The 26,766-nt window shown below is 38.0% G+C and overlaps 1 protein-coding gene across 10 annotated transcripts in view; it reads right to left on the bottom strand.

Moving 5' to 3' along the window:
* Epha5 (EPH receptor A5) overlaps positions 1-23,433 on the bottom strand; it is a 360,726-nt gene extending 337,293 nt beyond the window's left edge. For 6 of the 10 annotated variants that reach the window (XM_087187718.1, XM_021262295.2, XM_021262293.2 and 3 more), the window contains exon 1: positions 22,230-22,989. In XM_087187718.1, coding sequence (XP_087043844.1) covers positions 22,230-22,392 — 163 coding nt within the window. In that variant the 5' untranslated portion in view covers positions 22,393-22,989. Of the gene's footprint in view, positions 1-21,413; positions 22,153-22,229; positions 22,990-23,305 lie in introns of those variants that run through there. The other 4 variants (XM_087187717.1, XM_004849660.3, XM_087187714.1 and 1 more) reach the window with 3 other exon arrangements.
* Positions 23,434-26,766: the final 3,333 nt, after the last annotated feature.

Raw genomic sequence — 26,766 nt, forward strand, 5'->3', positions numbered from 1 at the left:
TAATTAAATACCAGGGGAGGGCAGAACCTAAATTGTTATGTTTATTCATTTTTAAATGATTCATTTGGTTCATCTTTGATATTGAGTAGTGGTATGGTATATGTGTAGATTACATAAAGTAGAGCAAATGTTACTGCCATAGCAAACAGAATTTAATCCTGTGGTGGCAAGCTGATGTGCATAGGAATTCTAGGAATTCATAACCAGTCTGCCTGGAGAAACAGCATTCCTTGTAGACCTCATAATATGTGGATTTGAAGTATTCATTTTATCAACAGAATTTCAGGTGCTTCTAGTTGCTCTCACTTAAATTAGCTTTAATCTACATTATTATTTTTCTTTTTTGGTTGAAAATATGTGGAAGTAAATGAAGGACCTTAAAACACTGTCTTGACTGTTAATACAATTTTCTGGAAATTTTTAACATTGGAATACATTGTAAAATACATGAAAATAAGTACAATCAGAACCTATATAATCTCACCTGTGATTTTGTCAAAATGATTTCTTCAGATAAATGCAGGAGGAGGTTTGTAGGAAATATATGCATATCATTTTTATACACTGCTGTATAATCTGACTTTCCTCCAGAAATAAATGATTTCATAAAATTCACAATGCTAAGAAGATATTTACATATGCCATTACAGAATTGCAAATTGAGAAAAGAGTACAATTAGGTATTTTATACAATTACTTGGTGAGTACTATAATTTTACTCATGTAATACAGAATAGATGCTTTGGGTCTGGATCAGTTCCTCACATGCCCCAGAGAAAATAGCTAAAGTTTATCATATATATTTTTTTCAGTAAAAACATATTATAGGAAAAGACACATTGGCATCAATCCCTAAGTATTCAAAATATTCCAGACACTCCCCTTGTTTTCAAACACATCCAACCCATAGTTCTTGGCTATGTATCTTACTAAGTTTTGTTTGTTTTTCAGGAAACCATGACCAATCCTCTTTTTCCTAAATCTGAGTTGGGTATTTTTAATGAGTGTTGTATTAGTACCTAGTTTTTATCTCTAAAAAACCCAAGTGTGTCATTTCCTTAAAAGAACATCACATTTGACTCATGTACCTGGCCTGTGCTGAAACAGATGATGAGGTGTTTGTCAATAAAGGAATCATCTGGTGAACGGGCTGACCCAAGTGTAAGGGGGAATCAATACACACCAGTGCTTCTCAACATGGGTATCTGATGAGGTCTGGAGACAGTTTGATTAGGAAAACTTTGGGTACAGGTAGGTAAGTATTTGCTACTGGTATCTAATGGGAAGAAGTCAGCCATGAGGCTAGACATTCCACAATGCATGACAAAGGTCTCCAGAAGCCAATTCCAAGTCCCTAGGAGGTCAATCTGAGCCAATTTCACTTATGCCAAAGTTGAGAAGCCCTGTTATACACCCAGTGATGCAACTAAAATAACTCTGCCTTCACATTTCTTGGTAGAGTATACCTTAGCGTGATCTTCTTTAACAGAAGTTAGCATATTTTGGAGGCATTCCTTATGAACCAAAATAATACTCTTACTTAAGGAAATAAAATAATAAGATAATCTCACTCTTATGTGGAAAATAAAGTATTTTACTGATACAATTCCCTTACATTATTTTTCACAGAAATCCTGTAATTATTACAAGTGTATTCATTTATGCTTTAATAATTTTCAACATTCGTGATGGTATATGTAAAAAATACTCTGTCACTGATGTTATTAATACCTCTCTTTTTCCTACTAGCTATATAAAAAATGCAAGCACTGAGGGTTAAAAAAAAGTAGGTAAAACACAGCAATATGGACAGGATATATATAAACATGAATTTTCAGAAGTTTATTTCCCAATTATATTGCCAAATTTATTAAAAGGGGGGAAATGCAGTAATACAGTACAATCACTAAGTGTCTTCAGTGCTACAATTACAATAATTAAATTGTTCTGAGCAGTATATATTCTTGTTGTAAATTGCAATGAATACACAATGATCCTTCATTGTACAACTTAATTAAAACTTGTCCGAGAGAAACCACTAATGAATATAATTAGAGGAAATGTTTGATACCACAGTTACTCTGGAAGACATTAATTAGATATCAGAAATTTTATTGAAAATGTTTTTATTCTATTATTTAGACTTCAAAATGTAGCAACACAATTAAACTAAGAGACAACCTTCAAAGTCATTGTCCCTCAGCTAAGTCACTAAGAGCAGGAAATTTTATTGAGTTCCCCTGGAAAGAGACCTGTTATCGGATTTCTGAAGAGTGGAAAGACAGATCAAGGATATCTGATTGCACCTGAGTGGGCCAGGCCTGAGAGAATGTGTGACCCTCAGGACACTCAGAGACACAAGAGGACTGGAAAACAACTTCTTTCATATTGTTTATGTTTCTTCCATGATCTTCACATTAACAAGCATAGTTAAAACAGCAATTAGAGCTTCACCATAATATTAAAACAGAATAATCTGGATTAATAGCAGATAGGATGGCATTCATTTTTTCTAAAGACATAGAATCAAAATCCCATTGCATAAAATACTTTTTTTTTTTTTTGTAACTTTTGATGGAAGGTTTTTTTGTGGGTTTTTTTTTTGGTTTTTTGTACCAAGGATCAAACTCTGGACCTTGCGCTTGAGAGGCAGGCGGCATAACCACTGAGCTAAAGGCCCAGCGCTTGATGGAAGTTTTTTAAAGATTGAGCAGAAAAGCTACTGGATGCAATTACAACACACATTTAACAGTCTATGAGAAAAACCCTGGATAAACATGGTCCAGTTTCTCAATCCACAGTCCCATTCTGTACAGACATGACTGCTGGTTTTTAGCATAAATGTTGTAATTTGACAACTGCTTCAGGGAACAAAGAACAGTTTACAAAATGGGTCCAGAGAAAGAAGACATGCCATTTGTTTCTTATTGGAAAACTAAATGTGTAACTTTGATAAAAATTATAAGTTTAGGTGTGTTACAGATTTTTGGCCTCTCTTCATGAGGCAGAAATCTGTAACCAATTGTATTTCTCAAGATAATAAATAGGAGAGTAAACATCTTTTACAATGCAACTCATGTGCACAGTCCTTTTTAGGAAAAAAAAAAAAACATGGGGAAAGAACTTGCTGAGAGCTTACTATGTGTCAGGCACTCTAGTAGGCACTGTATATATGTTCTTTTACCTAATCGCCACAAAAAAACAGTATGCTCAACAAAAATATGGACAGGTTGGAGTCCTGTTCTGAGCCCCAGCAGGAAAGTCAAGGAGGAAAAAAGTGTGAAGAAGTAACTGAAATTTTAGTGCCAGACAGAAATGTATGCTTATTGTTTCTTACAGCTACATTTTCCACTTAGAACCTAGATACAAATCACTATAATAGCTACCTCTCTCACTGGACATCAAAAGCTCATGAACTAACCCTCACCATGAAAGACTTTGCCTTCCTTGTATAAGAACTATGGCTGCTAAACACCACCTGAGAAACAGTGTACATCCAAAGGAACTGGTCCAATCCAAAATTAACACTGGCTTCAAACAGCCCAATCAACATTATCTGACAAAACTACCTTTGAATAATTTGTTCTCTTATACAGTAACACAAAGCTTTTCATACATTTGTTCATTAAATATTTTTAAATCCAGTTGCATATTAACTTCCTGTGAATACCCTCTCTGTTCTTTGGACTCAAATTACTGAATGGGATGTCAACACCACATCTATTCCCTCACCTCTTTCTCATTCCTTACCCAACCCATTACAGTATGTCTATACAATCCCCACTAGTCTATGAAACTTCTGCTACCAGCTTGATTACCAATACCTACATAACTCTGTTCCTAATTTACCTTACCTTTTGGCAGCATCTGATCATGATTCCCATGGAAAAGCATCCGCACTTTTAAATGTTTGTGATAATATATTTCTGTAAGTTTCTTCTACTTTTCTGGCTCCTTCTCATTCCTGTTATAAACTACTCTTCTTGTACCAATAGTTTCATGATTGATATTGATTAGTACTTTACTTTTGTTGATCATGTCCACTTCTTACACTACATCAGTGATTCTGAATTAGGAAACGATTACAGAATAAAAAAGCAGCTTTCAGAAAGAACATGCCAGTCCATACACAGTGAATCAGACTATTAAAGATCCTCAATGGCAAGGGTATTGGTTGATTTAAATGGTGACATAACATGTACCCTATAGAAGGAGCCCTAAAAAGAAGCCCGTGAACGTCCAAGTCTGCAATTATCACCTACATATTAACAATCCCTTATATTCATAACTGATTTCTCTCTCCTAAAATACTTGTCAAACTATAAAATTGCCTACTGGTTATTAACAAATTTATAACACCCAGTCATCCCAAATTCAGCCTGTCCAAACATGAACAAAGTTACCTTCCCTGTATAAAGTTCCTCTACTCATATTCCTTATTTCAGTGGGAGCTAGTTGTTTGATCCAGATATCAGAATCACTCTTGTCTTCCTTCACCTCTGCACCCACATTTAATCACTGACCAAATCTCACTGATGTTACCTATCCCGTATTTATGTCTCTCCAAAGTACTTGCTGTGTTTCATTCCATAGTGTAATTAATCCAGCCAAATTTTCCTGAAAAGTTCACTAGAAAAAAATCTCCTGTTTTCTCACTAGAGAAGCAAGGTTCCTGACAAATTCTTCAAAATAGTGCATCCAGAAAGACTTTTCTGAATCACTAATATGAACATTCCTCCACCTCAAGCTTTGTAACCGTGTAAGTCCTTCCAAAGTCGGTCCTGATTTTCTTCTCTAGTTTCACTGAAGCTCTTCCCATGCCTCTATTTCCAGATTTTGGCAACAATGAATTTTGTTCAGCACTAGTTAAGTACTCCCACTATTAATTCAGTTCTGTCCAATGTACTGTGAAGGGGTTCTACAAGGGAAGGGCATTTTTTTCAGAAAACATTATTTTAAAAAAGAAAAGTTAGTGGGTGTGGATGTATTCCAGAAACTGATAAGCCATCTAGAGAAAATATGGAGACTCAGCAGGAGAGCAAAGCCAGTAGATCAAGCTTGGCACAGTTAAGTAAATATCTGGTTCCAAATTATATCATAGAGTCGCTAATCCATCTAAACTTGAAACTTGCCTCTCTTAGCACTGGCTTTCATGTGGGAAAAAAATCAATTTTATTACTTAATCCAGTGGAGAACAGACTAACTGTTATTTTCAGGGGAATACACCCTAACAGATACAGCTTCTTAATCGTCAGATGGAAGGCAGACACATCCTTCTCATCCCAAAGTCTGTTTTCATTCCATCACTTTTTGATACCTTCAAAATTTTATTCACAGATCTCAAAGGAGATTCACAGCTGAGTCACTTGAACTCCCATATCATCTTTGAAGTGATTTTTAAATAAGATGATTTTGTTGACTCGGTTTAATATTTTACACTTAATTGTTGACTGCCAAGAAGAACCAGCATCTTTATTTCAAAATAGTTTAATCTTTTTTTATTTTGATCTTTCTGTTTCTTTTTGTTCATTTTATTACAAAATATTATTCATCATCACAAAGAAGCTTTAGTAACTGCTCTTCAAAACTAAGTAGAAGTACATTCACACCATGATGTCTATATATAGAATGGAGCAAAAATAACTCATAAATACATATTAAAGGTTTTAAATTGTTAGTATACTTTAAAAATGTGTACCAAGCGATATGGAAAAAAAAGAATTTAGAATTTGTATCCACTAGTTAGTCTGTACAAAGTGTTTAGTCAAACTTATCTCAGAAATCCACTGAAAACTAAGTTATGACTAATGAGTGATCTGCCACATTCATACTGCATGAACAGAAAATTACCATGTGGCTTGTCAGATATGGTAACCAAACTTGTCATACCTTATGTATTCTTTTTATTCTGAATAGAAAAGTCAATATTTGATGACATGGGAGGTGTACAAATCTTCACCTAACAGAATACTGTAGTCTTACTGAATACTTAGTACCACACCACAACATGTATAACTGTTATATGAAGTTATTCCTTTCAAAAACAAAATTTCTAGGTCCTCAGCACTTGAATAAATGTGCTAATTCACAATCAACTTTGAATGGTTCACTGCACAGGTAATACTCATTAGTTCTGTGGCACTGGTTTTGTTACCATGTGCCCTTGAGGAAATGATTTTACTCTGAAGGCCTCAATTCTGTCTGTAACATCAGGACTGCAACTAATAAAATTATATGTTCCTGTACTTACATATCACTTAATCCTGACAATGATCCTTTAGTATGCTATGTTCTTTATTTTACCGATAAGAAAATTGAAGTTGAGAAAACTTACATAAGCCAGTGGCCCAAGGTCCCAGAACTAATAAGCACACAGCCAAAATCTACATCCAAGTCTGTCTGACATCAAACACTTTTTGCTTCTATATCATACATTTCTAGTGTCCAGATTGCTGAATACAAAAGTTCACTCCTTTGGAACTCTTTTAACTCTTGTATCAATGAATTTTATTAAATTGCTCAATTGTGTATCCTATGCCACAGTAGCCAGTACCTACTATAATGCTTTAATTGTATTATGTGTAAGATAAAAATCCACAGATATATAAATCTAAATGTAAGAGTCATTAGTTTTGCCTGGGGAAATTACAGTTTAGTGTCAACTTTCAATAGCAAGTTATAAGTAACAGAAAGCAAATTTTCTGGAACTTGAATGGATACGTAAAAAAGTAATGATCAAACATCTTTGCTTTATTTTTTATTTTTTATTCATTACTCTTTAAATACTTGAATTGTGGAAAAATAAGGCATGTATTTGTCCATAACATACTTTGTCCTTAAAAGTCAAAAATCCCATTAAGAAAAATACTGTTAGAATAGAATGGAAAATGTATGCAAAAGGGATGCTTGGCTTTGAAGGAATCTTTACCCAAATTCCTAATTACCTCGGATGCTTGATTGAAAGATACCAAACTTCAAAACAGTTTGGATAATCATTTGCTTTCCAGCCTTGCAGGTAGGCTAAATGATGGTTAGATCTAAATGAAACTTCCACAAACTCATAATCTGTTTTTTTGAGGTGACGACATTTACCAAAAATGAGCAAACAACTGGATGATCTAATGTCTTTTTTAATAAAAGGGGCAATGACTCAGATTTTTGCTGACAACTGAAGTCATTATTTTCATGTCAGTATTGCATCTTAGCTAAAATTTAATTCTGATTATGTAATCCCAACAAATGACTTGTCATCAAAAGTAGAAAAAATATTACAAGAGATATTTGTATAATATTTTCTCATTGAAAACTGGTCAAAATATAAAGCAATATCAAGAGAGGTAGTAGCAAAGTAAAATAAATATTATGACAAATAACTTTGATGGCTGAACATAAGCATTTTAGTACCCCAGATTTAATTCTTCATCTCAAAAAAGCAACCAGCATTCATCATACTAACTGGATAATGTTTCTTAAATCAATTGATTAAAATATAATGCCTTACTTATAGATCAATGAAAGATCAATTATTTTTGCATAATGCCTATAATCTATTAGGGGTGAAAATATAATCACACTAGTTGAGTAGATGTCCCTTTACAAAGGTTATAGGAAAAGGAAAACAGTAAAATAAAGTATAAATACCTTCCTTTTTCTAATACATATTTTATGTGTATTAATTATTTATGTACTTTTTACTTCCTTGGTATCAGAATCTCCCTTGTGGTTGGAGTGGCAACGTGCCTTGTGCCTGACAACAGATCAAGACTGGACTTGGCAAATAAAGATAACCAGGTTTCTGTTATTCAGCTTCCACTGAATTAGAGGCCCTTATCACAGAGCTCTGTCCAATGAGATAAACAGAAATCTATTCAGCAGTTTCTGATTTAAAGAAATCATGCAACCAACATGGTACTTGCCTGTCTTCTTTTCCTTCTTCCTCTTCTTATACTGAACTGAATGTGATACAGATTTTTGCAACTTCCTTGGCAACCATGAGGCAAAGGCATGAAAGTGAGGCCACAAATATCATAAAGATTCCCTTCCTGATGCCAGTAAGTTGCTGAGCCCAAGACACAAGACATTTACCCTTAAACACCTTTCTCAAACATGAAAAAAAAATTTCTTTTTTTTTTACTTTCAAAAATTTATCTATTATTTGTAACCTAATATAATATTATGTGATGTAGGTAACATATAAACAACTGCAGGACCTCTGTTCAAATGCTATGGAATATAACACCTAAAATGAAAGTTCATTCAATCAACAAAAATTTATCAAGTATCCACCAAAGTAAAAAAAAAGGGGGGGGGTCCCTGTCACTGAGAGCATAACCTTGAAGGGAACAGCAGGACTTCAGCCCCTTCTGCTTTCTCTCCCTTGCTCCCCTGCTCTCAGGGGGGATGGCTGGCTTGGCCAGGGCAATTCTGCCATGACAGCTGTCCTGAGCACAGACTGTAAGCTATGGGCCAATCACTTATGTACTGAAACCTCCACTCTGTGAGTTCAAGTAACCCTTTTCTCTTTACAAAATGTTCCAAGAAATTTTATAGTAACACAAATGAGAAAAAAAGCAGATCGTCAGTGAGGGTTTTTAAATTGTTTTTTAAATGTGGTGTTTCTATCACCCACATTAGAATCACCTGCAATACTTTTTATAAATGTAAATCCACCATCCTCTTCTAAATCCTCCAATATCAAGATACTAGGATAGACACTATCAGACTGCATTTTTGAAAGTTTTTCCCCACTTGCCAACCCAATTGACTCTTATACTCATTTAATGAGCACTAGGCAAAATTAGAACTGGAATATGTCCTGGTTCAATAGGTGAATCTATTATCACTCAGTTGGATTGTTGTAGTAATATCGAACTGCAATAAGAGTCTTTAAAATCTAACTTTTGAGGCTGGGGATTTAGCTCAGTGATGCCTGCGCCTGCTTCGCAAATGCAAAGTCCTGAGTTCTATACCCAGTAACAAAAGAAAGAAATAAAGAAAGAAAGAAAGAAAGAAAGAAAGAAAGAAAGAAAGAAAGAAAGAAAGAAAGAAAGAAAGGGAAAAGAAAATTAACTTTTGATCTTCATATTGATAGCACTGGAGAAAGGCACCAGCCCCAATCTACAAATCGCATTTTGACTACCTCTATTTTACATGACAAATTCAGGATTTAGTAGGGCCAGAGATTTAGCTCAGTGTCACCTTGCCTGCCTTGCAAGCACAAAGTCCTGAATTTGATCCCTGGTACTGGAAAAAAAAAAATCCGGATTTAACATAGTCAAAAATCAGGATTATCTATGGGTCAATTCAAATTACAAATTCCCATGTATGGATTTCCATAGAAATAGAAATGTAGATACAGATTTCCACAGAAATTTTTTATAATAAATTATAATTAGTGAGTTTAGGTGGCTCCAGGTATGGTGTACTTAACAGTGCTCTTAGCTTGGCTGTGATAAAAATCTCTGAATTAGGAAACCATGGTTCCAAGTACACTATACATCAAAAAATTTTTTGTTAGATGTATAGAAAACTACACATCAGTATGATACCACACTGGTTATCTACATAGTATTCCTTTTATATATTAACACAGGTTTTCAAACTGCTCAGAATGGAACTGAGATTCTGAAGCTATGTTGCAGAAGGACAAGGGGAGGAGGAGGCAAAAAGACAGCCAGGGAACCCAAAAATTCTGTTGTAACCTGCTTTAGGTACTGGCCTTCCACAGTAGTTTCTTCTTAATGAAAATTTCTGCTACTTATAAAAGTCAGAAGAGGAGGAGGAGGAAGTGGAAGAGGAGGAGAAAGGGGAAGGGGAAGAAAGAGGAAGGAGAAAAAGCAGCAGGAAAAAAAACTACTGCTAATGTTATGTCCTTGGTTTTCCATAATATATAAGAACCTATCAGCAGAAGATAATCAGTCCTGCGTATTTTGAAAACTAATAATATTGCTCATCGCTTCATGCAATATCCTGAACAAAAACACCACCGTGACCAACTTCTCTGAAACCCAAGAGTTAGGACAAAAACTGTTGAGTTTCCTGATAAACTAACAGATTTTCTACCAAGAAATGAGAGTTGTGTAACTCAAAACTTACACTTAAACCTTCTCAATTACATTAGCATTGATGAGCATGAGATTTCTTTTTTTTTTTTTTTTTTTTAATTTTTTATTTTTGGTACCGGGGATCGAACTCGGGACCTTGTGCTTGCGAGGCAGGCGCCGGAACCACTGAGCTAAATCCCCAGCCCAAAAATACACTGTCATTCTCTTTTTTTGTTGTCGTTTTTTTTTTTTTTTTTTTTGGTGCCGGGCATCAAACTCAGGACCTTGCCCTTGTGAGGCAGGCTGCGGAACCACTGAGCTAAATCCCCGCCCTGAGCATGAGATTTCTTAATGTAGGCTTATAATGTTTCTTTACACATACATTTATATAATTCTTATGTTAATTTATTTTAGGAAGTATACAATTTTTATAAAAGGTGATTCCTTGAAAGATGATATAAATAAGTAAAGTATAAATCATAATACTAACCACACCTAGATAAATGCAATCTGCAGCAGATTCGGTACAGCCAAGAGCTCAGCATCATATGTACCTGGCGCCTGTCCTGCAAAATTATATGCCCTGTGACCTAGTACAAATTACTAAACTTTCCCCAAATTAATTTCCTCCCAGAATCTGGATTAATAATATCATTCTCAATGAGTTATTGTAAGAACTGAAAGAGATTAGACAGTATCTCTTCAAAGAGTTGTCAATTTCATCCTTCCTATTTAGGGAAAGGTTCAATTCAAAGAATTCTTATAATTTAGTAGAGCTTAATATTAATCCAATGATATTTTTATATATTTGCTCTTATACTACAGTAAATGAAAATGTTATTTTTTTCTGTAGGTATAGTTAAACATACGAACCAGAAACCAACAAAACTATACATAAAAAGTGAACTTTCTCCCATATAAATATACATTTTAATGTTATTATATTCACATAGGGGATGGCACACACTTTTCCTGCTGTTTCCCTTGCAATATTAAGAATTCCTTTCACATTGTAAATCTAAAGTGCTTCATAAAATATGTGACAGTGAAACTAGTCCAGGAAATCTAGAATAAATGAAACAGTAAATCCATCCACTTCCAAGAAATTTGAATTATTAAGAAACAGATGTTTTATATTAATTGTTTCTCTGTAGGTATAATTAAGTCATGCTTAAATAGAAAGATGTATTTTATGTTGGAGATAAGGCTCAAGTTATATGAATTTTGAGAATTTACATTAAGAAATTGCAAGGAGTAGTAGTTGATTAAATTACAAAGAGATATTGACCACAAAATATCTAATTGCTTTCTAGAGCCTGCTAATCCAGTAGGTCTTTCTCCTCACTGATACTTTTGTAAACCTAAATAGTCTACTGGCAAATTTCTTAGTGTTAACTTGTATTATTTGGTAAATCATACAAATTTCAGTTGGCAACTGCCTAATTTAAGAGACTTTATAAAGTCAAAGATTCTAAACTATATTAGTTATGGATGTAGGAAAAGAGCTATATTAGCTCCATCATGTGATACAGTAATAAGGTGAGAAAGCTGTGGCTAATAGTAGTGGTTTTAAAATCATTTGAAGTTACTTAATAACAAATTTACAAAATATAACATACTTATGGAGAACTAGTATTGGAACTGGCTCTGCGTGAGTCTACAGACAGCCATGTGTTTCTTCATCTCTATTCAGGATGACATATAAATGTATGTATGTCACTTTTACTAGAATTACCTTGCTTTGTTTGGCAAATCATAACATCTCCTTTGGTAATAAACTGTCAGTTCAAAAGAAAACTGTTTCTCTTTTTACAGGGATTTCTATTGTAATCAAAGATCAGATATACAAATAAGTAAGAACACAAATCCTTCTCAGTGTGATAGGCTTCATCTGGAATAAAACTGGGCACACAAACTTGTGGAAATCAGTCTGGATGTAGCTTAAGAATCAAGTCATCAGGTAAAGCAAGACGGTGAATGTGTCTTAGCTCTCAGAAGCCACTGCACAGAGAGTGGCTCACCATGGGAGACTTCCTGCAGGGATCAGGAAGCAGGAAGGTGTGCCAGAAGGGAAGCACTGAGACCATTGTTCTCAGGCTCAAGGAGTTTGGATTTTATCCTGAGGGAACTGGAGGTCCATTGAAGGGCTTTACTCAGGGAATAAATAAGGGCTGCTTGAGCTATTAAACTAAAGTCAAGTGCTTTTCTTCTGACATTTCCATTTACAGTAAATGTTAGACAGTACTCACTGACTAATGCAGAAAATTAGAACTTGATAAATGTCAGGGGGCCGACCCACAATAATTTTTTTAGAGCATGCAATACTTAACATTTAAATATTACTAGCTATATACCATAGCTCTTACAAAGCACTTTAACGATGTGAACTCACTTAATCTTTATAGTCATAAGCGATATTATAATAATATTCCCATTTCACAGACAAGAAAACATAGGCAGAGAGAGCTTTTCTAGCTTGCCCAAGGTTCAAATGGCTCCAAGTGCTAGAATCAGCCTGCCCAAACCCTCACCTCTCTCCTGGCATCTCCATGATACTCTACAGCACCAGTTGTGCAGCTGTAAGTCTTAGATTTTTACTCAAGCTCTGATTTTTCAACAGATCAAATTTTGTTGACTCAGCCCACCAACTTATCATAATGAATTTCTCTAGCCAACAGGCACTTTTACGAGAATCATATGGAATAATGTACTTTTACATATAAAAGTTAGTATAAAATATTTAATATAACCCTGTATCTAAAGCAGGAGAACCCTCCAGGGTTGGCTTGAGATATAGGGAAAAGTTAAATACATTTTACAAAAAACCTGTCTGTACCCTGTCTTCTTATGAGAAACAATTCTGCCTAAAAAAATATGATATGTCACAAGTTAGGGCAAAATTTTATCTTTAGAACTCCCTTCTGTACTTACTAAAGCAAGGGGTAGGGATGACCAACATATTACAATGTTTAGAGGAGTTTCTTAATGAGAATTCAGGCACCCAGAAGTCGATCTAGAATCTAGGCAACAGATTGGCAACTAAATTGTTTATATACTAAAGTAACAGAAAAATTGAAATGGTAAAGAATATATGACTTACAATGAAAGAAAAGGAAATGTGTGTGAAGAGATCTTGTCTTAAGCTAGCAGGGATCTGAACAAAGCCAAAAGGTGTTGGCAACATGGGGTGGGTTGGGCAAGATGACCAAGGGCTTAATGAGCAGAAGAAAGTGGGAACTATGATGAGAGGCAAGGAGATGTCTCTTCCTCACCCACATGAGTGTACTTAGCACTGTTTGTGGAAGAAAAAACACTGTGTGGATGAAAAAGGTTACACAGACCAAGACTCGAGCACAATGGCCCCGTGTAAAGGGGTCGGGAGAGCAGGGTTGAAGTCAGACTGCTCAAAGCTGACTTTACCATTTTCAGACATGAAAGCTGGCAAGTTAACTATCTCATAGTTCCCTTTCCTCATCTGTAAAATAGACTGATGATAACAATAATGGTATAATAATCCTGACTTCTTAGGCTTATTAAGAGGAAAATAAATTAATGAATCTAGAACAATGGTTGGTACACAGTAAATGAATAATGAATCTGAGTTATGACTATTGTATGCAGTGAGCTGTACTGAGTTCTGACAGAGGGTGCCATCAGAAGTGCTCCAAACATGTACACAGATATTACAAGCATGATACATAACACAAATTTTATACTCAGCATATCACCGAACTGACCAATACATTGTGTACTCCAAACAAAAAGAGGTGTCAAGTTACAGTGTTAGATATATGTTCAAGAAACTTCTTTGCAATTGGTGTCTTCTATCTTTCCATTTTTAGCAGCATCTTTTGAGAGTCATTTTAATCTCTCTTCATATACATAATATATAAATATATTACATATATAATATACTGATAAGATATATATACATATATATATATATACTGATAAAATAACTATACTAGGGCTAAATATCCAAAATACTGGAAAATGTCATATGTTTTGTGACTAATAAAAAGCACCTGCCCAACTTCCTGGAGAAAATATGATAAACTCCAACATTAATAACTCATGGTCCTTGTGCTGATTTTCCCATTATTTCATAAGCAAATCACAATATTAAACATTAATAATGAGGGAAAACAGCAGAAAATTAGGACCATTCATGTAGTTGATTTTTACCTTGGAAGACTATGGAAAACCTGCATATGCAAGTACTTCTGTTGCAGTGTTTTCCCAGCAGAGATTCCCTTTAATCATTCAGTTCAGGGAAGATGATAATGTGTGATGTGAACTTGTGTCTCAAGTGTCTCATAGGTAGTAGAGGAGGAAAGGCAGGGACTAACATCTGTTGTGCTCCTATGCAGCTCTGGTTATTTTATTAAACAGCGTATGTCCATGGTTTTTTTCCTAGTAATTCTTAGGATGCTTTCACATCTGCATTTCAACTATGTGCAACCTAAGGTGGACAGGTCAAGATCGTACAATAAGACATGGCAGAGCTGGGTCTATGGTGTTTTCCCATTCATCCTCAACTACCCCACCAGAGGTACCATTATTGTGAAGTTCATTAAAATTAAGCTACAGGGCCCTTGATGTCATGGGCCACCTCCATTGGTAAAGTGTTCATAAGATCCGTGTTTTCCTTAAATTGGCAAAAGTAAGATATTTTTGTTTGTTTTTTTTCTTAAAGAACTTCCTGTAGATAATAACAGAGTGTGTCCTGATGCTTACCCAGCCAAGAGTTAACAGATAGCAACTATTCAGAGCATCCAGTCAGGCACAGTCAGGCTTCTGGTGCCCTCTAATTCCATGAAGGCAGAGCCCTACCAATTAGAAAATCATTTCATTCCTCTCTCCTCCACAACAGTGAGGTGAACTGGACATGTAGGGCTCTGATGCCCTAAGTGTTGCCTTTGGGGAGGAAAGGAGTCAGAGAAAGAAATGCGACAGATGAACGTGAGAGTGAATTTTATGAGAAAAAAAGACACTACCAATCTTTGAGTAAAAGAACAGACGGTATTTTCTCTAAATCTTCCAATACTTAGCCTGAAACATGTTTCCAAGTAGGAACATTTTCTCACAAAGCATATGCAAAATATTTCAACCCTTGAGTTTTGGCTGTTTGATTTTTTTTTTAAATTTAACCAGAATATTTACTTAGAGTTGTTGGCCCAGTTTATTTAGAATGGAAGACAAACTGGATGGACAGAGAAGATAGCCTGGGCAGTAGTCCAGCAACTAAGACATAATTAGCATTATCACAGACACTTTAATCCCAATTATTTAAACTGTGGGGTGTCGAATGCCACAAGTGTTGGGCATGATTCAGCAAGAGTGCATCTTACAAACAAATAAAAGAAAAAATTCTAAATACCTGCAAAAATATGAACTAAAGTTTAGTTTCTTTTCTTTTTCTTATTTTAAAAAATGGCTGTGGTAACAATAAAAAAAAATTAAAGACAGAAAAAGAAAGAGAGGGATACAGAGGAAGAGAGAAAGAGAGGTGCTCTCTTTAGATAAAACTAAAAGCCACACATTTTTTATTAATACTGAATTTATGGTGATAGCACATTAACATCTCTCCCCTGCTTTCTTTCAGGCTTCCCACAACCCTTCCACACATCCCAAAACACAGCCATGGGCACTTACACCCACCTCTCAGACATATTCTTACACTGTGCTTAATAAAAGCACAGTAATTAAAGTCACGAATACTGAGTCGCTGGGAGACACAGAAGAAAGAAAGCATGACCTAGATACTGCTTTCATTCAACAAAGTTGTAATTTCTTCCATTGTTTAAGAAATAACTTAAATGATATTAATAATATAACTCATAAGCTGATAGGAGACTTAAGGCATGGGCCCTATAGGGAAAGAAGAGCTATGGAAAGTTTAATTATGAACAGAACCTGCTAAGTTTTCATTAAATGGAACACAACTAATTGGTCCTCCAAAGGCAAAATTTACACACAAGTTTTTACAAGATTTTCAGGCAATTTTTAAACAGTAGGCTTGACTTCTTGAAGTTTCCTTAAATTGCTAAAGATTTAAATAAATCTTTTCAAAATTTAAAGAACATTAAATGGCAGTTAATGAAAGTCCTCATTTAACTTCAAGTGGGGCACCTATTAAATCATGGTTTTATTTTATGACTTCTTTCCTTGTTTGTTTGTTTTGTTTTGTTTTGTTTTTTGGTACCAGGGATTGAATTCTGGTCCTTGCGCTTGCAAAGCAAGCGGTGGAACCACTGAGCTAAATCCCGGCCCATTTTATGACTTCTTAACACTTGGAAATCTCATTAGGAACAACAGGTCACAATTTTGAGCTTTTAATAAAAAAGGCAATGCTATAAATTATTCAGCATTTCACCAGATACAATTCAAATTCTTTTGTAGATCACAGCACTTTTTCTTTTTTACTTTTGTGAGATGATAGTGAAAGAATTTACATACAAAATACATACTATTTTAAAAATCTATTTCTCATGAAATTCATTAATCAGAATTGTTTTACACCATTCATTTTGATATTTTTCATTATTTTAATGTGAATTTTAAATTACAGCCATACTTCTGTTTTTTGTGATAAAAAAATAACTGGAATGAATAAATCCTTTGTATATGAAATCCATGGTGCTAAAGATGCAAATTTTAATCCAGTGTTAATACCCAAGAATTCTCAATTGTAACTTGATTGGCATGTAGCTATTTCACATTTGCAGGTAGTTATGGTATCAATGAGTCTACTTTTTTTGTGAAATATTTTTCATTACACTGGTACCTTGAATATGTTAATAAATGGATTATCAAAAGTGAGCTATTCTTCAGAATTTATATTTAACATTATTGCACTGCAAGTTATTTTTCTGTAATTTTATTTTTTGCCAGTACTGAGGATTGAACCTGATTGAACCCAGAGCCTCAGGCATGCTAGGCAAGTGCTCTATCACAGAGCTATAGCCCCAGCCCTGTAATCCATTTTTGCTTTGTTCAAAACATTTAAATCTGTCACTGATGCTGAATAAGCAAATGTTTGGAAAATCTGAAACTAAAAAGAGAAAAGTAAATATAAAATAAAGGGAAACTCTACTAAGTACTCATGCTTTAAATGGTTTTTGAGCTTTAAAGTAAAATACTGAAAAACAGACCAATTATATTTTGAAATAAACATTTTCAATGAAAGCAACAATTTAAACAAGGTTTTCACAGTGAATAACTGTTCAATATTCTAGTGTTCTAAAAGCCCTGAATGTAGGTAATGCCTTAAAATTTCTCCGGATGACTTTAAAGCTTTAAAGTACTTTAAAAATTGTTATACATAAATCCAAATATCATCCTTATTAATTTCCTATATCTAATGCAGCTTATTAAATAAGCATATTTTCTTGTTTATTTTAAAGTTATTCTTAAACATTTTCTAGAATTATGACCATTTAATCTATATTTACAAAGACTTTACTACTCATCTTTTTATCTACATTTTATACACCATAGAAACATACGTACTTAGTTGCATTAGAAAGGGATAGAATATGATATGTTTTTAACTACATTAGGTGTGTACATGTACCCAACAGTTATTCTATAACTACTTTAAAGAAATCTTACCTATCCTATTTAACGTGTAAGTTTTGATGAAACAAAAAAATATGTATTTACCCATAGAGCATACTGGGAGCAGCTACTGTGCTGCACTGAGATATGTTCACTTGACTTTCGGACAGCAAGAATCATTCTGGATTTCAAGGTAGTTAATGGAATTTTTAGCTTTCATATTGCCTTGTAATCACAATTCACTTGTTATGAAAAGGCTAATATTGCACTCTTTGTTAATGCTTAATAAGTAGTCTGATATTCAAAGTTAAGTTAATTCTGAAGCTTTATGAAAGTCATTGTGAAGCTATTTTGATTGTCAAAATGCCATAACAATTTTCAAATAAAGTGCCTCTGCTAACTTATATTCAAATTATCCACACATGGAGTATAATATATCTGCTAATTTAAATTGAAAAGATAATGTATAAGAAGTTATCCAGGGCCAGGGATTTAGCTCAGTGGTTCCGCCACTTGTCTGGCAAGCATAAGGAGCTGAGTTCAATCCCCGGCACCAAAAAAAAAGAAGTTATAGATATTTTTACAGTAGATGTTTCTTCAAGATACACTGTGTTTTTCATTTTTAGGAAAAGATCATTAAATCTGACTAATAAAAGGGAAAACAGCTATAGTTAGTTAATATAACCATGCACATTATACTCTATTTTTACAAAGGCAGAAAAGTTAATTTCAAATGAAAGAAAATTAATTAAGCATTCAGCCAAATCCATGAAAAAGCACTCCAAACAAAGGAGACACATGTGGGAGTCAAACTACAAAAGTGAAGTGTAAATAACTAAAGCACAGTCATTTTCTCCACACTGGCAATAATGAATAAAATATTGAGAGTTTCGGAATGTTTGTGTATACACAGTTGTATCATTTCATTTTGGTATTTTATTTAGAGTACCAGATAATCTAAATGTTCACATTTTGTAGTATATAGCAATAGTATAAAAACGGTAATGCATTTGAAGTATAGAAAAGTGAACCTTTTCTCATACCAACTATACCCTACGTGGATTGCAATTAAAAAAAAAAACTAACAGCTTTTACAAGTGGTAGAATTACAAAAGGGAAATTTCCAATCAAGGAGAAATCGCCATGGTAAACCCATTGGTTTACCCTCCTCTCTATTAACATAAAGAAATGAAATTCTCTTACCTGTCACCCTGACATCCAAGAAAGAGCTTAAAATGCCAAGACCCTGGATCCCCTCCCTCCTCTTCATGGTTTATAAGCAAAAACCCACAGCACTTCAGGGTCCCTTCTGGTTCCAACAATCTATGATTCAAATGGGGGTAATGGCTCTCTTTTCTTGTTCAGTAGAGTCCTGGGGAGGGAATGATTTTACTGTCCTTTTTCTGTGGGGTCCTGCCATTGTATCTAAAAGGAAATGATTTACAACAGGACCACAAGGCCACAAAATAAAGCCTTTTAGTTTTACAGATCTATTATGTCCTCCACTCTGTTTTATGGATCTGGTCCTATTATACACCAAGAAAAACCCTAAAACAAACTGCCCCCCACTCTTTCCAGTGAAAACATTTACAATTTCATGATTGTCTTTCAAGCAGTTCGGCCCCCTCCATGTTTCTTTTCCCAGAACTCTTCCTTTTTTTTTAAAGTGTAACAAAACATTCAGAGACAAGAAACTGGACTTTTCAAATACAAACTGCTGACAACTGTCAGAAGCACTTCACTGGGACATTACTGACTGTAGCTTCAATGAATTAAGCTTGATTCACTGCGGGTGAATCATTTTCAATGCAGAGCTGTTCAGCAGTAATTGGCCAAGAATCCCTGCTGAGAAAAGCACTTGTCAAATAATGCTTGTTTACAAATATATCTCCAGACAGCAAAAAGTAGCAGTTACTAAACAAATTCAGGGCCCACTACAAAAATTCATAACCGTGGACAGGCCCCTTTACTTATTAAATTCATTAAAAATTTCACTACTTGACACACTTGCTAATACTGTCCTGCTAGCCTCCTGCTAAATACGCCTCTGTGTTATTTTATATGAAAAAGTTTTGTACATTATACTGTAAATTAATGGTTTCTTCTCTATGTAGTCCATATGTAGTTTATGCCTATATAATAGAGATATATATTATCTTGTTAATTGGTTAGAATATAGGCTAAATGGTACATTTTACTCTTGTCTGTAAATACACTGTAAAATTCTAAATGAATAAATGTCTCATCAATCCAAGATTCTAGATAAGGGTTTGGCTTCTGTTCATTCCTGCATATTTTTCAAAGTTAAATTATAATAATGACTAGAATATCAATTAGTAACACAAACTCACATTTACTCCCCCCTTTAAATACTCTTTTCACATAATCAGAGGATGTGTTATACACATGCTTAAGATGCACAAACACAAGAGCTTGCAAAATCAGTAAGCTTCCCTGAAGGTTGCCGAAAGCAAATTATATAAGAGCAAGCTACTAATGAATTTAGGATGCACATCAAATCTTCTGACTCTGACCCTCCAAAGTTCTCTCAGAAACAAACTGAAAAATTCTAACCTGAACTGCTAACTAAGTAGAAATAAACAGGCTGTCATCGTGAATATTTTGATATATTTTGCCGCTCTGTAACAGCACTAGAATGGAGAACTAGAATGGAAATTTCATAAAACCAAAATAAATGTCTGCGACAATACTACGTGGAAATATGGGATACTTGGGCAGGAATTGTGTGAATTAGATGAGGCCATAGATAGTAATAACATTTTATTTCAAAGTATGTGTAACGGTTTTGCCACAAAATGTGCAGCAAACAGCAGGCATGTTTTTTATCCCTGGCCTCTTCGGAGCACTGGGTAGCGAAGGGCACTCATTTTTGGACAGACCCCCTGCAAGCTCCATCTCATCGCGCCCAAGTTTTGGGGCTTGCTCTTCTAGCTGGGCCTGAGGGGGTCACATCCCCTGTGAGCGAGCGACACTCAACTGCACAGGACTCAAGCAAGCTCTTTCCACACCCTGGACGACTGGCGCTATTTCCCGTCTCCTTCTACAGTCTTTGGCCTGTTCTCCCCGCAGGTCCTGCCCTGCTCCCCTCTGCCTCAGACTCCCTGAAATTCGCCTCGTCTGCCCCACAACCAAAGACCCCTGGCTGCTTCAGCTCCACTCCCCTCCCTCCCATCACAGAGAGGAGACTTGAAATTAATACTGAAACAACCAAGGATGGATGATACTGCGATTAAATCTATCAAGTCCTACCAACATGTCCCTTTCAGTGAAATAAGATAGTTAAAAGGGAGCCCAACCTTGTCACAATCCTTTGGGCTTCTAACTGAATGAAGCTAATATAAGGTGTTAATAAAAGGTCCACGATTTCAGAAAACACTTTTTCAACTTGATCTGGGAGAGAAAACTCGAATCACTCGGCTGAAGCCTGGAAGGCTGGTATGTACCTATAGACAGATATGGACAGACAGACACCATGGTTTGATGAGATTACTGAAATACGCGGGAGGATACCCCGAAGGCCGCTCGTGGGTGAGAGTATCCACCTGCGAGCTCCCCGGTCCCAGCTCAGGGCCTTCCCCACACATCCAGGACCCAAGCGCGAGGTCACCCGGACGCACCACGGTGGCGGGGCATCTGCCCGCTCCGCCACCTCCCCCCAGGGGTGGAGGGATTTCTCTAGGTTCCGTGCCTCCCGCGAGGCACCCATTGTCCCAAACCCCAGCTCCACAGTCCAGCCCAGGGGAAAGGGCTTTTCCTTGTAATAACTCGGGGGGGGGGGGGGCTCGGTACCGGTCTGCGCCGCCGTCCCGGGCCTCAGAGAGAAGCGCGCTCCGGAGCTGAGCCCTCGGGCAGAGAGGGTTGGGTCGCGCCGTCAGGGCTGAGTCTGCTGGGGAGCGGGGAGCACACAGGTGTCGCTCCGCCCCCAGCCCTATTCCCCCGGAGCGAAGCAGGGGTGCCCTTCGAGGTCCGGAGCTCAGCACTGGGGATGGAGAGGAAGGCTGAGTACTCCGGGACCTAGGACCCGCTGGTGCAGGTCTTAATCCTCCTCACGGCGAACCCAGGCTTGCGTCTGCAACTTCCAACAGCTACACCCGCCTTCCGGCCGGCCGCCACTGACAGCGAGCGCCTAGCTTAAGCAAAGGGCAACCCACCCCACCATGGGGGCGCCTCCTGCTCTTCACCGTCCTCCTCCCCTAGAAATAAATGCTCTTGCCACCCAGTCCAAAATAACAGCTGGTGATGCCCTAAATAACAGCTCCCAACAGAGACCCCCAACCCCAAATGAAAAGCACCAGCCACCTTTGCCAAGCTTCCCATCACCAGCATCCAATTAGGGCTCCTAAAGAGCCAAGGGTCTGCTCCCAAGAAACCCGAAATGTCACTTTCCGGCCGCACCCAGCCTCCCACGAGGGTCCCAGACCCTTCTCCATCCCGGCCGCCAACTTCCCAGCCCCCAACCGGCCTGGGTCCGAACCCAGGTGCCTTGCCCAGCAGCCCGCGGTGATGTCAAAAAAAGCCACCCAAGACAGCGGAGAGGGGGAAAGGCCAGCGACAGTGGCGCCCCGACCCGCACTCCCCGCCGGCCCGCGTCCTGCCCGCACCTACCTTCGCTGCTCGGGCTGGCAAGGAGCGTCCGCAGCGCGGCGCACAGCACCAGGCAAGTCCAGAGCCAGGCCCGGCGGGGCGCGCAGCAATGGCCGGCCGGCGACGAGGGGGTGCGGGTCGGGGTCCGCCGGTGTCCCGCACCCCGGGGCCCGGAGCCCCGCATCTTCGCCTGCTCTCGGCGCTGCCACGCGGCTCAGTCCGCGGCTCCGGCCTCGCGGAAGGGCAAGGAGAACTGGCGAGGTCCTGCGCCCTGGCACACGGCGCCTCCAAAGGGGACGCGGGGTCCGCGGTGGCCGAAGTTTGCTCCGCCTATTGGGGGGCGCGGGTGCAGCTCCAGCTGGGTGCGGAGAGCAGCTGTGCCCGGCTAGGTGGCGGGTGTCCGGACCGTCCCGCGCCGGGTCCTCGCCCCGTCGCACTTTTCGGGAACCGGAGGTTGCAGCGTCCCTGGGGATGGCAAGGAGAGAGGGGAAGGCTCCTCTCCGTCCTTAGCGCCAAGACAGGCGAAGGGAGGAAGTCGAGTCACGGCGGTCCGGAGGAAACGCGCGGCCCAAAGAGGAGGAGAGGCGGGCCGGCCGGGTGCGGGAGAGCAGCGGAGAGCCGAGCCGCGAGGTGGAGTGATGAGCTAGGGTCGGCTGCGAGACGCTGCGGGCCGGGCGAGCGGGCGGCGGGAGGGCGCGGACCCGGCGCTGCGGAGCGGGTGGCCAGGAGGAGCTGCGCCGCCCCGCGTTCCCGCAGCTCTGGGCTTCGGCGTCAGCCCCGCCGGCTCTGGCTCCTCGCCCAGCGCCCGCCCCGCCCCTCCCCTCCCCTCCCCTCCCCCTCCCCTCCCCCTCCCTCTTCCTCCCCCTCCCCTTCTCCTCCCTCTCCTTTCCCTGGCCCTCCTCCCTTTCCTCTTCCCCTTTCCTCTTCTCCCTTACTCTCCTCCCCCTCCCCTGCCTCTTCCCCCACCCGGTCCTCCTCCCGCTCCCTTTCCTCCTCTTCCTCCCTCTCCCCCTCCAGCCCCCGCCTGGCCGAGCTTGCCCTCCGAACCCTCCGTACGCGCCAGCGCCCCAGTGTGCTCAAGGGGGAGGGGAAGTCACCTGCGGGCTGCTGGCGAGTGTTCCCGGCGCCGCCCCGGACGCCATCCTCCGGAGGACGCTCCCGGGAGGCCTCAGGAAAGCGGAGCCGCCTCGCCGAAGCCCCGGAGAGTCCTGGCCCAGGCAGGTGGCCTGCTGCCCTAGCTCGCGGCTGCCGCCCCGGTGTCACTGCGTGGCCGATTTCTAGACACCTGCCTCGCTGCCTGCGCTGACCTCTCTGTGCTTCCCGCACTCCAGAAGCTGAAGTGGGAAGACCACTCTACGTTTTCTTCGGAAGTCAGTTGTAGGGTACCTAAATAAGGAGGCAGTAGGTCGATTTGAAATTTCAAGGTCCCAAAGAATTTGGTTATTCAGATTTGTTCGGTGCCAGGTACTCGGGGAGGTCATGATTTATTTCAGTTATTTCATTCGTAGAGTGTTTTAACATTTTAGAAAGTATACGATATGCAATCACATGTGGTTAATTCCAGTAAAATAAGCGTGAGTCAAACATTTTCAAGACTTTAAAATTTTTACTTATTTTGATTCTCTTGCTGTAGCACATGGAGAGAAAATAACTAGGAGAAAAACAATTTAAGACGTTAACTTTCTGTGCTTCACCTCTGTATGCCTTCTTTTGCTTTAATATTTTCCCTCAATTTATTCGTTCATCTTTTCAAAGACATACATCTGAAGGACTATTGTAGTATACTTTTTTTAAAAAAGCATTACAAAAAGTGCGAAGTTTAGAAGAAAGATATCTCTTTTAATTTGGGGTCTCATAGCCAAGTCATAATTGGGCTTTCACACCTAGTATCGAGGTGAGCCTGTTTCCCAGCTTTGACATAGGACCTAAGCTCCTGTTTGACATTACAATAGATTTATCACAATCTTTAGCTGATGATATTTGGTATTTTGTTCAGATATTTGCAATAAAGATGAAAGAACAAAGAAGTAGGGATGAAATTGTTTAAAGAGGTGGAAGTTCATCTTTGATTTTACCCCCTCCCCTGAAATATTTTGGCACCAAAAGTCTGAAACCAGCTTCATTCTATTATAATGAACTGCAAATGCATGAAGCAAATTTAGAAAAATAGCAGTGAATCAGTCTTTCACTTTGCCAAAAAGCCTTGCAGTGAGATGGAAAGTTAATATTTATGTTTCTATTTGAAGACCATTCAAAATGTAAGCCTCTATTTTCCCCACTCCCATTTTTACTTGAGTTAATTTCCGAAGAGAACATGAACTAAGCCCAGAAATACATAATACCACTTATATAGGACATAGTTTAGTGGGACTTTGAGCTAGTTGAATTACTTCCACAGACCTCAGTATCCTCACCAATAAGATCAGGATTTGGAAAAAATGGTTTTCAAGCTCCCTTCTCTTTCATAGGCTTTGCATTTCTACATTACTATCCTGCTTGTCAATCTCAAATTATGTAATATTGATTACAAAATATCAGATTTCTTCAGCCTAGAATTTAAAGATTTCTACTACAAAAGGCTTAGACATATTGTCCTTTTTATTCCTGCTAAAATTTTTTAAACTCTATTTTCCTGCCTCTCCATCCCACAGAACTCCTACTGGCCTGAAAATAGTTAGCACCCCTTCTCAAACACACACTGATTTCATCAGAATCCTATCCCAGTGTCCAAGGAGAGTCACACATTTAAACATGATTCTGTATTTTCCCAATAAGGAATGACTGTGGTTCTTTGTATTTTGGAAATATTTGTAGTTTGTGATTTATATTGATCATCACAATTCCAGCATTTTCTGAATGTAAAGTTGGAAGCAATTGTCTAACCAATAGGTATGTGTAGAGGAACAAAGAGACAGAATTTAAACCAATTATTGAAAAGAAAACAGGGGACCTTGGTCACTCCTACCATAATTATGTGACCCCCTATCCAGGACTGATAATTTAAGTAATTGAGAGTATAGAATGCTAAGCACTTTTCTGTTCTCCGTCTTTAGTAGCAGCTATTACCTAATTATTTAATAATATTTTTTACGTATCTCTGAAACAATAGAACTGCTATAAAATGAAGCCCCCGTGACAACAAATTTATTTTTTGGTGAAAAAAGGATCAAAGAAGGCAATATTGATGGTTTGGTTTGTACCTCAATTTCAAAAAGAGAGTTTACATTTAGCAACATTTTGGTTTCTTGCATGTACATACTCTTAGGACACTTACAAAAGACCACGGCATTGCATGAAAACTAGACTTGATTGTTTCATTTATAATTCTCTTCACCTCAAAATGCTGTGAATAAATATTGGTTTGAATGTCCTATTGTTTATGTTTCTCAATGGCTGCTGTGGCCTCAGAAGGTCAAAGTAGTTGGTGTCATCTTCCTAAGCCTCTATTTATATCTGCCGCTAATATGAAGTTTTCATGAAAGATATTCAGAGTAGTCCTGATACTATCCTTGTTAAAGGAGTAATACCATAATTAAGGTCAATGTGTTAACAAGCCTGAGTATATTTTCTCTACATTCAAAATAATACCAATCTTGATGGAAAGACTTACTAGTATTCATTGAAGGTTTTCTCTGTGTAAACTATTGCTTGGTGTTTTTACATTAATTGTATTACTTGATTCTGAGACTTCCGACATGATATACTTGTCCTTACTGCCCTCATGATAGTGATGGGAAAATTTAGGCTCTGAGATTACATGACTTGAACAGTCACTCAGGTGGAAAAACAGCAACTTTAACCCATGGTATTAGCTCCACTGAAAGAATTCTAGTGTATCAACATAAAGAATAAATCTGATCACAAGTTGGTCAGAAAAACATTCCAACTTACAGGCACACTTAAATCCAAACACAATGAAACAATATAGTGTAGGTCTTATACATGAATAGGAGAAAATGAGAAATGATTAAGGTCCATGGTCAGCTTAGCATTAATACAGGTGGCACGAAGTCCATGCGTACACCTTGGTAGGAAATGTAAGCCACAACCTTTACAGTTTTTTTTTCTTAATCACTAGTTTCTATAACTAATTACATTCATTCATTGAGGGACTTTGGTGAAAACAAAATCGAAGCAAAACAAATCGTAAGATACCCTAATGAAACTGTAAAACACCTTCATGACTTTAACTTTTCAGGTCCATGATTTGCTGGAGAGGATAGCTATGTGGACATGTTAAGTATTTTGATCCTGAAGGTAAATGTTGACAGTGTATTTAAGCAATCAGTGCCTCTTGAAGTTCACAACCAAGGTAATGCTACATTTTTATCTTCATGCTGCTTTTTAATGTAGTTAATGTAAAATAAAAAATGTTTAACTTTTGTTAAGTGTTTGTTTTTTAAACATTTTTCCCAGAAGCCTAGATTCCCTTCTGTCATAACTAACATTTCTACCTCTTAATGGGGGTTTAAATTTTATTTATAATTGATTGCTTATCAATTGGCTGTTCAAAATGTAATGAATAATAGCATTTTAATGAATTAGGAGTTTAAATCTA

Source organism: Heterocephalus glaber, unplaced genomic scaffold, assembly GCF_053883595.1.
Source record: "Heterocephalus glaber isolate CG9 unplaced genomic scaffold, H.glaber_assembly_v1.0 deba00001509, whole genome shotgun sequence".
NCBI lineage: Eukaryota > Metazoa > Chordata > Mammalia > Rodentia > Bathyergidae > Heterocephalus > Heterocephalus glaber.